Source organism: Oreochromis aureus, linkage group 13, assembly GCF_013358895.1.
Source record: "Oreochromis aureus strain Israel breed Guangdong linkage group 13, ZZ_aureus, whole genome shotgun sequence".
Lineage (NCBI taxonomy): Eukaryota > Metazoa > Chordata > Actinopteri > Cichliformes > Cichlidae > Oreochromis > Oreochromis aureus.
The window spans coordinates 181,173-193,688 of record NC_052954.1 but is presented as its reverse complement, the minus strand read 5'-3'; the positions used below and the strand labels follow the sequence as shown (position 1 = coordinate 193,688).

At 40.5% G+C, this 12,516-nt stretch overlaps 1 protein-coding gene across 1 annotated transcript in view; it reads left to right on the top strand.

Annotated features, from left to right (window-relative positions):
* col13a1 (collagen, type XIII, alpha 1) overlaps window positions 1-12,516 on the top strand; it is a 174,579-nt gene that overhangs the window by 8,203 nt on the left and 153,860 nt on the right. The window contains exon 2 of the mRNA XM_039621732.1: window positions 39-108. Coding sequence (XP_039477666.1) covers window positions 39-108 — 70 coding nt within the window. The remainder of the gene's footprint in view (window positions 1-38; window positions 109-12,516) is intronic.

Genomic DNA, 12,516 nt, shown 5'->3' with positions numbered 1-12,516 from the left:
CTTCAGTTTAACATTCCTCTGTTTTTTGTCTCACACAGAAGCTTGCAGCGCGACTACCAAAGACGCGGGATGCGAGAGAAGTTTCCCACAGCTGCCTGTGTCCCCCAGGTACGTTCCTCAGTCATTCACTTATTCACTGTTTGCTTACTTTCTGATGGATTTGATTTCATTTGTCACCGTTATTCAACATAAGAAACTGCAATTGTACTGTAGCTTCATAGTTGTTGTTTTGATATTACTGTAATTGATACTTTTATTCTGCTTTGACAGTGGACATCCAGAATATGACGCTATAACATGTGCTTTGATTAGTTATAAAGAGAAGCTTGTGTTATTCAGCTTCATGGATGTAATGCTGATAACTAGCTGTAAGGAAAATGAGGAGCTGCAGAGTTTCCGAGCTGGGATACAACCTGGACAGGTCACCAGTGTATCGAAGGGAACCTGCAAGCATCACCTTTAAATTACATAATTAAATTACATAAAGACAATTATTTGTACAAAGGTTTAAATAACTGCCCACTGTCAAGGGTACAAGGGGAGTACTTTAGAGAGTGATTATCCCTGGTGTGCCTGAAAGTACATTAAGCTACTTTATATTCCTGAGAATGTGGATCTGAACTATCACCTTGTTTTAAGTAAACAGTGAGATCTGGTGTGTTTTACTGTGGTACAACTTGTTGTCCATCTGGAACTTTGATCTTGTGCTCTTCAGCCTAAAGCATCTAAAAACAGGGTTGGAGGTGAAGTGTATTTGGAGCTCAGCTGGCAGCCAGGAACTTTCTATGTTACATCATGCAAACCTATGTGGCATCATTGAAGCACTTTTACATTCACATGGAAATGGTTGTGGTAAAAATCCCATACCTAAAACAGTTGAGTTATAAGTTGGACAGGGGGCCTTTCTGCACACATAATTAAGATTCCTGTAATTGTGTGCTTTCACATAAGCGAGCAGTTCAAGATGGTTTTCAGATTTGGTGATGTGATGGTTAAACACAAGTGAATATGCAGCAAATAAATCCTGTTGAATACAGCAGCCCTGCAGTGATTCTGGTTCTGAGAGAAGGAGTCAGGTTATTTGTTAGTCAGAGCAGACACACCAGCTGCTGTGTGCTTTGTTGTTTCTCACATGCAACTGTTTAGTAGGAAAACAGACTAATTCAGCCACAACTGTACATCTCTGGGTGTATATACAGTATATGTAAAAGTAGTACATGCATTATAACCAGACAAGTGTGAAGAAAAAGAGCACCTTCAGGTTCAGGTTATTCTGAAATTGCCCCATTTATGTAATTATTCCAGCAGTTTTTAAAAGTAATTTGTTTAATTATGTGTTTTTTAGCACGATTATCTCTAAAAATGGCTGCACTTTCCTTACAGTTCTTGCATTAGTATTGTTCCATCCCTTGAAGGAAAGCTAAACACATCTCAATTGTTTGACTTAAAGTCCAGTGTGGTGGTCTGGAGAAGCATCACTACAAAAACATATGGACTAAATTATAGTTACTGAGCTTTGAATCCATGTATAGCTCTCACCAGCTCACTGGAAGTCACGCTGTCTATTTTGCTGCATGAAGTTTGTGATATATTCACATACACATGACTACAAAGCCCCCCCGCCCCCCCGCAGTGTCCACCTGATGCCTGCCACTCAGCACCAACTGCATATCCACTACATCCAAATGGCTGACATGATTTGATTATTTTCAGGGCAGACTGAGAGGCAGAACTCAGAGACCTAGATGAAAACAGTGCAAACAAAAACAAGCTCATATTCTTTAATCCCACAGGGCTCAATTTTAGTCCCACTGCTCTTTTTACTGTATGGATTACCTCTGGGTTCAATCCTTAGAAGGCATCAGATCTCTTTTCATTGTTACACCGATGACTGCCAAATTTAATTAGGATGGATCTCCATAAAACCTCTCTTGACATGTCTAGATGACATTAAAGCTTGGTTTTCTTTTCATTAAAATTTAAAAAGCTCAAAGCCAACAGAGGTGTTGGTGTTTGGACCCAGTGGTCCCTCTGAGTCCTCCTCTGCAGACCCTTGGGACCCCTGGAAGTTTATTTTAAACCTGTTATTACTGACCTTGGTTTTAAGTTGGACAGTGATTTTAAATTGGACAGCCAAATTAGAGCAGTAGTGAAGTTTTTATCATTTAAGGCGACTGGCAGCAGTGAAATCTTTTCTTTCTAGGCTGCACTTTGAAACAGTGATCCATGCTTTTATTTCTTCCTGTCTGGACGACTGTAACTCACTTTATGTGGGGGTCAGTCAGTCGCTGCTCTCACGTCTGCAGCTGCACGACTGCAAATGGGAACCTGTAAAAGAGAGCGTATAACCTGGACTCACTGGCTGCCTGTGTCTTTTAGAGTTCTTTTTAAAAATCTTATGTTTGTTTTTAAATGCTTTCACAATCTTTCCCCGCTAGCTCTCTGAGCTTCTTCATCCCTACATCTCTTCTTCATGCTCCTGGAAGTACAAAGATCCAGGAGAAAGCTCAGAGGGGGCGAGGCCTTTTCTATCGTGGCTCCTAAATTATGGAATAACTCGCGCTTGCACGTTAGAGAGGCCCCTTCACTGTCCACTTTTAAAACATGTCTTGAAACCCATTTTTTTTCTTTGGCGTTTGGCCTCAGTGAGACTTAGTTAATAACTAATTTGAAGAAAAAGAACTAATTAATTATTTTACTTTTTTCTTTATTTAGGCCTTGATTTATATCTTATGTCATATTTTATTTAGTTCTAATGTACAGCACTTTGTGTCAGCTGTGGTTGTTTTAAAGTGCCTTATAAATAAAGATGATGATGATGATGATGATGATCCGAGTACAGTTTTTAAAATTAATATTGCACACGTCAGCATTTTCCTGAGTAAATATCTTTCTAAAGTTAACCTAAAATTCTCACCAGGTGTTGTAACAACCCATCCAGTCCACACATGCAAAGAAATTAAACCATAGATGTCCATAAATTAGGTAATGTGTAATAATGAAAGATGACACAGGGGAGAAGTATTGAACACACTTACTGAAATGTATTTAATACTTACTGAAACCAAACACATGGTGAGTGAAAAGCAGTGAGAGGAGAATTACTCCATCATGGGAAGCCCTCAGCAACCTAAGCTGATTTTAACATAACCAAGGGTGGATTCCTAGGAATCAGAAGTAAACCAGCAGACTGAGAACAAAGTGCTTTATTGGGGTGATGCTGCACTATAAAGGTGTTTAGGATAGATAGGCATGATTATTCAATACCTCATATTTGAAAAAAAGGATTTAAAATTTGATTCTGTATATCACAAGGAGCCAATGAAGGCAAGCCGATATCGTCAGACACATTGCTAATGGCTAAATAAGCCTTATATCCAGAGTCTGAATGTTCAGTGAGAGTCTGGTTTACTCTCCAGGTGAAAATGATCAAGGAAAATTTGCATATTTGAACATCAGAGTGTCTATTAATAACACTCAAGGATAAAAACAACAAAACGGGGAAGGAATTCTGTTTACTGTACTGTTTACAGCTGAGACAAATAATGACCTCATCAGCGTTTCAGAGCACAGTTTAGATAATGACAACCTCACAAACAGACTATCCCCTCTTATCTTTCTAATTCAGGTTAACTTTTCTAACTCTTTAATGCCTAATGTGTCATATTTGATACCTGAGCTTTTGTCTGTTTTTGAGACTTCTGCATCATCAGTGTGATCGGCAGTCTGATTTGCTTGATGAATAAAACTATATACAATACGTGTCACCTCCCTGAGAGGTTCCTGGTAGACAATGAAGAGTAGAAGTTACAGAATCTAACCTGATAGTGAAAAAGCATGCTTTTGGTATGTCACAAGTTTTGGATTCTGTCTTTTTTGTTGTACTCTGTAATTAGTTTTGCAGTAAATTTAGTCTTTCCTATACATAGACCATACCTGGGAGAGCTGTGGCTCAGGTGGTAGAGCGGGTCGTCTGCCAAGCGGAAGGTTTATTTCTTAGTGTCCTGTCGAGATACCCGAGTGTCCTTGGGCGAGATGGTGAAACCTAAGTTACCCCCAGTGTTCCATCAGTGTGTGAGGTTGTGGGAATTAGAAAACCTTTAGGCATACATACATATAATAGCTGTATGGATGTCCATGTGAATGACACTTGTAGTGGAGAGCTGTTATAAGTACCAGTCCATTTACCATTTACTTGGCTACCTAGTATACTGTGCAGTTTGTTTTTTTCATCTGTCCAAGACAACAACATGATTCATTTATCGTAGAACAAGCCCTTCTTTCTTATTTTGAAAAAGTTACTGGTAGACAATCAGAGCACCACTCTGACCAGAAACTGAAGCCGGTCCAGAGCTGGTGTCCCAGTGCTGTGGCTCACTGAGGCTGCAGTCCAGAACAGTTTAGTTGGAGTTCATCCGTGGGATTAGGAACTTATTACTTATCCATTAGTTTTTTTTCCTCACAAAGTATATATGATATTATCATTTATTTACGTAAAAGTTGATTGGGGATTTTTGTTGTCCTTATTAGTAGTATTGGCAACTTTTAATTATTAATAAAAGGCTTTTATTATGAACATAAAGCTTTCTCCTGACTTTTGGGAACATTGTGACTACTTACAAGTAAAATTAATAACACTCATTAAGTCTTCATTGTGGCACCTGCTGAGTGTAATATAATAGAGAAAAAAAAATTCCCCTCAAAGGTGCTGCGTTAGAAGCAGAGAAATGGGCAGGCATAAGGATCTGAGTGAGTTTGAAAGGGCCAGATCATGATGAATGGGTGAATGAGGAAAGTTGTCAAAAGTGCTTTGAGTCAAAAGTGATTCAAAGAAAGAACATTGGTGAACCACCAACAGGGTCATTGGTGGCCGAGGCTCATTTATGCAGGTTGGGACCAACGGCTGGCCCATGCTCACATGCCCCCAGAGCAATAGAAGAAGGTGGTCTGGTCCGATCAATCACATTTTCTTTTACATTACATTGATGGCTGGGTGCCTGTTGTTGTTTACCTGGGGAACACCTGTCACAAGGATGCACTGTGGGATGGACTCAATGTGATGTTTTGGGCTATGTTCTGCTGGGAACCCTTTGGTCCTTCCTTTACTATTGATGTTACTTTGATACGTATCATCTACCTGATACTTGTTGCAGACCATGTACGCCCTTTAATAAAAATGGTTTTACCTGACGGCCGTTGATAATGTGCTCTGCCACAAAGCGGTTAAGGATTGTTTTGAAGAGCACAGCGATGAGTTTGAGGTTTGCCCTTGAAACTTTCCAGATCTCGATCACATTGAGCATCAGTAGGATGTGTTAGACACAAGCCTGATCCACTGAGGCCCCACCTTGCACCTTACAGGACTGTACAGCTGTTCTGGTAGTAGGTGGCCATAATGTTATGTCTGACAAAGTAATTCAAATTCAACAGTCTTTCAACTGAAGAAACTGAAAAGAGTTCAAAAGTCCAAAAAGCAGGGACCACCGAGTCATTACACCTTGCTGCTTTTATTTGTTTTTCTTTCAGGAAAATATGCTACATTGTTATGTAATGATATTGAGCTACAGGCAAAGTAAATATACATTTTGCAGCTTGAAATAAGCTTGTAAAGGTCTGTTTAGTAACGATCAGAGGAAGTTTACATCATTATCACATAAACACAACTTGATGACTCCTTGTGTTTCTATATTTGTGAATGAAATCAAGTCATTGTTATGTTTCAGGACAAATAATACACTTTGTATATGTTACACAAGTTTTTCAGCAAGAACAGCCAATTGGGTAAAGAGTTAATCAAGGACTGAATGAACTTTGGCTTCAGTTAGACAAGCTGACACAAAAGTGACGACAGTAGTGTCCCCCAAAGACTATCACTGTTATTATTATTATTAATAATAATAATAAATCCTTTATTTAAAGAAGCTCACGGAGATCAAAATCTCTTTCAAGAGAGACAAAAAACAAAAATCAACAGATGGCTACAAAACAAAAGGACCCATTACACATGACGACAAATTAAGAAAAACCATGAAGAGATACTAAAATGTATATTTATTACAAGGAAACTATAACACAAGGCTTTGGAATATTTGGCGTGTCACAAAATGTAAACTCTTGTCTTCCAAATGAAGGTCTGCCTACAATGGACACTGTTCATCTTAATTGTTTTCCTTCCTGGTTATATAAAAAGTTATTCTCCACAGCTGATCACCTGATAAATATTGCAGTTTTGGAGACAACTGTCAATAACAACAAGACCAGGGGTCAGCAACCTTTTACACCCAAAGAGCCATTTGGACCCGGTTTCCACACAAAAGAAAACACTGGGAGTCGCAAATACTTTTTGACATCTAAGATGAAGATAACACTGTATATATTGTTTTTTATCTTTATGCTTTGTGTGAACAACTAAGGTGTGCTGCTTATGAAATCCATGAAGTGCTACAGAGAAAATTAAATTATATTTATGTAATCAACACATTTTGAACTCTTAAAGAAATATAACAAAAAGAAAGACACCAACCTGAACTAAAATGATCCATGTAGCAAACAAAAACTGTTGTCAGCCGCCACCCTTATATCACCTTTGGGCTGTTGGAGCCTTGACCTGACTCTTAAAAAATAATTGGAAAAAAGCACTATGCTGCTGAAAAATGAAAAATAGATATTTGCAAAATTCTTTCTAAATATGTATTTTACCTGGTTAATGCGTGCGGCGGGGCGTTGTTTGCAGCGCCGCCGCACCTGAGCGACACCCGCAATCACGCCTCGCTGCCTTTACGTCTGTGCTATCTGTGCTGTTGTGTTGTTGGTGGTGTATGTCGGGCTGTGAGCTGCAAAGCTACAGCCGGCTGTATGCGTACAGCAACCGTGTGTGAAAAGTGCTCAATAAAGAGATGCTCAAAAGCATGCTCATGGAAACATCGTCGGGTCTGCCGTGATTTGTTTACAATGGGACTTCTGCTCCCGAACCTCTGCGCACAGAGTCCACAAATCGGGGCTATACAAGATCAGTTTACGCAGGACTGTAAGCTGTCATCTGTCAGGCGTGAGCGGTGTTTGTCTTTAACATAGTTCACGGTGGAGAACAGCTGCCGACATAATGTGGATCCGAAGATCCATAATTGGCCTACCTGGGGTTGAAAGTCTCGATAAATGCACGGCGTTTCGGTGGGTACACCGGCTTCCGCGAGTGTGACTCTTATTTTGAGCGATGAAAAAATAATAGAATATAATTTTATTTTTATATTTCAATATCACAATAATCTTCCAATTTAGAACTATGAGTTAAAAAGAACTAACATAAATAAAATACACTTCAGCTAAATACTTCTAATTTATTTGCCCAAACCACGCGGAGCCGCCGTATAAGGACTAAAGAACCGCATGCGGCTCCGGAGCCACAGGTTGCTGACCCCTGAACTAGACCGTTGCTGAAGTCTTTGCACATGCCCACTGTGTGTTCTCTAGCTCCGCTCTCAGCCCTTGGTATTTCTCATGCTTCTTCCTGATGTTGCTGTCACATGATCAGTACTTCCTAATGTACCCATGGATCTTTCACTTAGCGTGCCGTCTTAGAGTGCTTGATTTGGGGTGAAACCCTCCATGTGTGGTAAGGAGCTTCCTTTTCTTGATGTCAGTGGCTTCTATCATCTCCTTTCGCCATCTTATTATCTCAGCACTGGATCTTACGACCAGCAGGTAGAAGGTGTTGACTACACTTCTACAAGTGACATTCTGATGTCATTGCTGTAGATCCTGGTGGTATGGACCAGTGAATCAATGTCTCATTCACTCCTGACATATCGCTTGATATCATGCATTTAGGGGAGGTGGTTAACTATTGTGCCATTCTGTAGTTTGTAACCATAGTCAGTCTGGCTCAGGGTTTTCAGGCATGTGCAGAACAGCAGTGGGGATAGAGCATCTCCTTGGTAAATCCCGCACTTGGAGTTAACTTGTGCTCATGTATTGAATCATGTACCTGTTCACATTAGATGCCTGATAGGAGCTTCTATGTTGTGCTGAGGCAGGCTATTGGCCGGTAGTTGGATGGGACCGGCCCTTATGCTCTGGGACCAGGACAGTCTTGCCTTCGGTTGGCATTTCCCGGTGCATCTTGTCCATTAGCAGCTGGTTCATTTGTGCTGCCACTCGCTCATGGAGTGCAGTTAGCTTCTTTAGCCTGTAGGTGTGAATTACTGGTGCTGTCCGATCCTTTGTCTGCCACTCTGATGGTTACTGGATCCATTTCAATTCAATTTAGTTTTTTTTTTATATGGTTTTTTTCATGGTACCTTCCAGAAAATGGGACATTTGAAGACTAATAATAAATTGGCTTATAGACTACAATGTAAATTTAAGGTTTTCTTATTTCATGTTCAGGCATTGGGAACATAATGGTGTGAGGCTGGTTTCAGCATACAGCACTAGGACGCCTCATATATCGCCTTGAGGTGACTCTTGTCGTGATTTGGCGCGGTATCAATAAAACTCAAATGAATTGAATATTTTAAGGAAGGATGAATTTAAAAAGGACAGATAGATTCTTGATAAAAATCTGCTGCCATCTACCAGGACGATAGAGATGACTACGTTTAGAATACGTTTCACCAAGACAATGATGCCAAACACAGCCAAGGAAACTCTCAGCTGGTTTCAGAGAAAGCAATTAACGCTGCTGGGATGGCCAATCACCTAAAATCTGTCCACAGCAGAAAAGATATGAAACAGGAAGTGCACCTGAAAACTGTGATAGATATTTTCCACCAGCACTTTGGACAATCAATTTTACTAACTTGGACATTTGTTTATAACCTGACTACCAGGCTGCCAACTTGGTCTAGACCAGACCTTCCCAAAGTGTGGGGCCCGCCCCCTAGGGGGGGCGCGGCATGAAAAGGGGGAAAAAAAAACAAAACGACACTGCTAGCACGGGGCGCCCACAGACACACAAAGTAGGAGATGAAGCATCGCTGAATATGTTTCCAAACCAACTTCATTCTAAGCCAAAGACTAGAAAATATGGTGAAGCACACCTGCACAAGTGCCAAGGTAGGTCTCTCCTGCAGAATTGGTTTTCCCTTCGTTGGGAGCAGCGCTGGGCTGTTTAAATCACGGACAAACAGTATCCTACATTCGTGATTTTTAGTTCACAAACACTTCTTGTAATGATTAACTACTCCTGAAATTTTGGAGATATACATACTATACTATACTTTATACAGTAAAGTTACAGCGGGATACAAATAACATCAGGCTGATCCTGCCAATTTGTTCCCCGGTTCCCCGGACAAACAGGATCCCACAGCTGTTTATGTTTTTAAACCTATTTTGCACAGAGAGACATTTTTTGAAAAATGTATTGATAGCAATGTTGAATATTATTACACAGGAAAAAAAACAACTACACGTAAAATAATCGCATCGTGACGCCTCTGCCTTTGTAAATGGAGGGACAGTAGCTGCGTTTGTATATGTAAGCGTGTAAAACCTGAAGATAGTCAGATTAACAGTAACAGTATTTTGTCTCTATCTGCCATTCTGCAATCATCTCATGTAAACAATAACGTGGCGCACAGCGTGACGTGAAAAGAGGCACATACCTTTGTCGTTGCGTGATGAACTCTGTATTCCTCGTCCACACATAAACGCAAAAAAGGAGTTTTAAATAATCTCCGTTTTCGGTGAATCGCAACGCCATTTACGTGTTGACGAAAGGCCCAAACGCATAGAAACAGCTGCGTTTTCAAAAATACCCGTGTAGGTGTGGACGTAGCGTAAAAGAGTTAGTAGTATATTTTATTACTACCTGTAATTTATTGCCATTTACTTGTATTTGCTTAATTGTTTACTAAATGTTTGAGGTGTGAAATAAACCGCAATGGAGTTTGTAAACAAAATATGGGTGTGTGTGTTTGGAGGATGTGTTTGTGCGGGGGTTTAGGTGGTGGGGGGCGCGAACATTTTTCTTGTAAAAAAGGGGGGCCTGGCAAAAAAAGTTTGGGAACCACTGGCCTATGCCAAGAGGCACACTTATTTCTATTCGTCGGATTTATTATTAAGTGTGCCTATGCCAAGAGGCACACTTATTACTATTCGTCGGATTTATTATTCTTATTATTAAGTGTGCCTATGCCAAGAGGCACACTTATTACTATTCCTCGGATTTATTATTATTATTAAGTGTGCCTATGCCAAGAGGCACACTTATTACTATTCGTCAGATTTATTATTATTATTATTCTTCAGTTTCCGCCTGAAATTTTGCAGCGTAACTCGGCCCGCAGTTTTGAGACAAGCTTCATATATGACACCTCATTTTGTGTGACTGGATCTGGAATGGTGTGCTATGACTTTTGGTGTTTATGACTTTTATAGTTTTTAAAATATTAATATTTTAGTGAAAATCTTCCCGCACTTATCTACCGCACAGTTTTGACACAAGGGTTACATATATCATATCATTTTGTGCAGCTGGAGCTGGACTAGGATGGTATGACTTTTGGTGTTCATGACTTTTATAGTTTTTTAAATATTAATATTTTAGTGCAAATTTAGGCCAATTCTTCTTTTGGCGCCATAGAAACAGACTTCATTTGTGGTGTGTTGGCTCCATCTTTTGGTCCCATTGAAACAAATTTCAAACTTCATTTGTGGTGTGTTGGCTCTCTCTAGTGGTATGCCGGGAGTGGTACGGCCTGTCTACCCTTATTTGGATACCGTAATGACGACAATATCAATGCCACGCACAGCGTCGCTGCTTTCAGGAACCATTAGAAGTTTTAAGGTTGCGCGAACCATTGAATAGTTGCGGTAACCGCAAGGGCGTATGCTTGGTGGAAAACTCCATATCCCACAATTCATAGCACACCTGTGCCGAGTTGAACAATAGCGGACACCTCTTCGTTTTAAATGTCTTTTATTAGTGTTTCTAGGTCACAAAATAAACTTTTAAGATATTTTCAGGCGAGAATGTAGGTGTGTAAACTTCAAATATCTGCTCCTTTTGTCAAAACATCCCATATTAGCAACAGTCCTCTGACGATGTTGCTGCTAGCTGGCTAACTAGCCAGCTAGCGTGACTAGCTAGCGTGACTAGCTAGCGTGGCTAGCTAGCGCGGCTAGCGTTTCTTCGCTAAAAAGCACCTGGGCTTGGCTTACAGTGAGGCGGCTGACACTGGTTTCACCACCCGATCGCTCGCCAGAGTCTGTGTCTCAGCTGGACTTATTTTTCGTTTATATATATGTATATGTATATATATATATATATATATATATATATATATATATATATATATATATATGATGCTGGTCGATGTGGAAAAAATAAGAGTTGTTTGGTGGTGGCTAACGCGGAGCTACAACCGAGGGCAGCTATCCACCGGTGTGTGACAGAAAGGACATGCGGGGAACAGTGTTGCCAACTTAGTGACTTTGTCGCTATATTTAGCAAGTTTTCAGATCTCCTTAGCGACTTTATTTTTTTAAAAAGCGACTAGCGACAAATCTGGCGACTTTTTCTGGTATTATTGGAGACTTATTTATGACGACTTTTTGACGTGAAAACGCGTATTGCTCTTACTCGCAAAAAGCAGCGGTGCTGCCGTGGGCACCTCACCCATGCCAAAGCGCTCACGGGCTGAGGATAGTCCTCCCCCAGCTGCTATCAAGGCAGGAGACGTTCACACCTATGCGTCCAAACGGCAAATGAATCGCGCATGAGCGAAGCGGCTGCTCCAGCACTGATTGTAACGCAGTCAGTTCTTCTTTTACTGTTATGCTGTTTTGTGGATCACAAGGTTTAAAACTACTTATAAACACACACTCTCACACACAAGTAACTCCACCAGTGTGCCAATTTCGGGTCACTTTTGCCGGTCCAAACCCGGATAAAGGAGCAGGGTTGGAATTGTGACATTAAAAAACAATAATTGCTAAACGAAATTTAATTTGTAGTTCTAAATAAATTCTAACTGCATTTAGGACGTTTTTACTCACTTTATGTCTCTTCCACGATGTTATTTCTCTCTCCAACAACGTAGGTTACAATTACATTAGCATGACCAGTTATGCAAATTAGGCAATGACGTCATTTAGCGACTTCTAGCAAATTTTAGGACAGCCAATAGCGATTTTCCTTACTGTGGAGTTGGCAACATTGGCGGGGAACGAGACATACGAGGCGGCGAGGTGACCGCCGATCGACCGGTGGTGGCTAACGCGGAGCTCAATCGTGGATCAGGGAAACTGAAGGCAGGAGCGTGAGGTGAACTGAATTTCAGGTAAGAAGTTATGAACTGCACTCTATTTGGGTCAGATATAAACCGAGTTTAGGTGTAGTTTATTTTCGTTGTGCTGACCTTTTACAATCGTACTGCGTGCTAGCTAGCACGATGGGAGTTTCTATACAGCTGTGTGCGCGCTAAGTTACTGACGTTGAACTTTATTTTATTCATAAGGGTTAGTTCATGAGAGTTGCCGTACAAACGGAATCGTCCCACATTCAGAGACAAT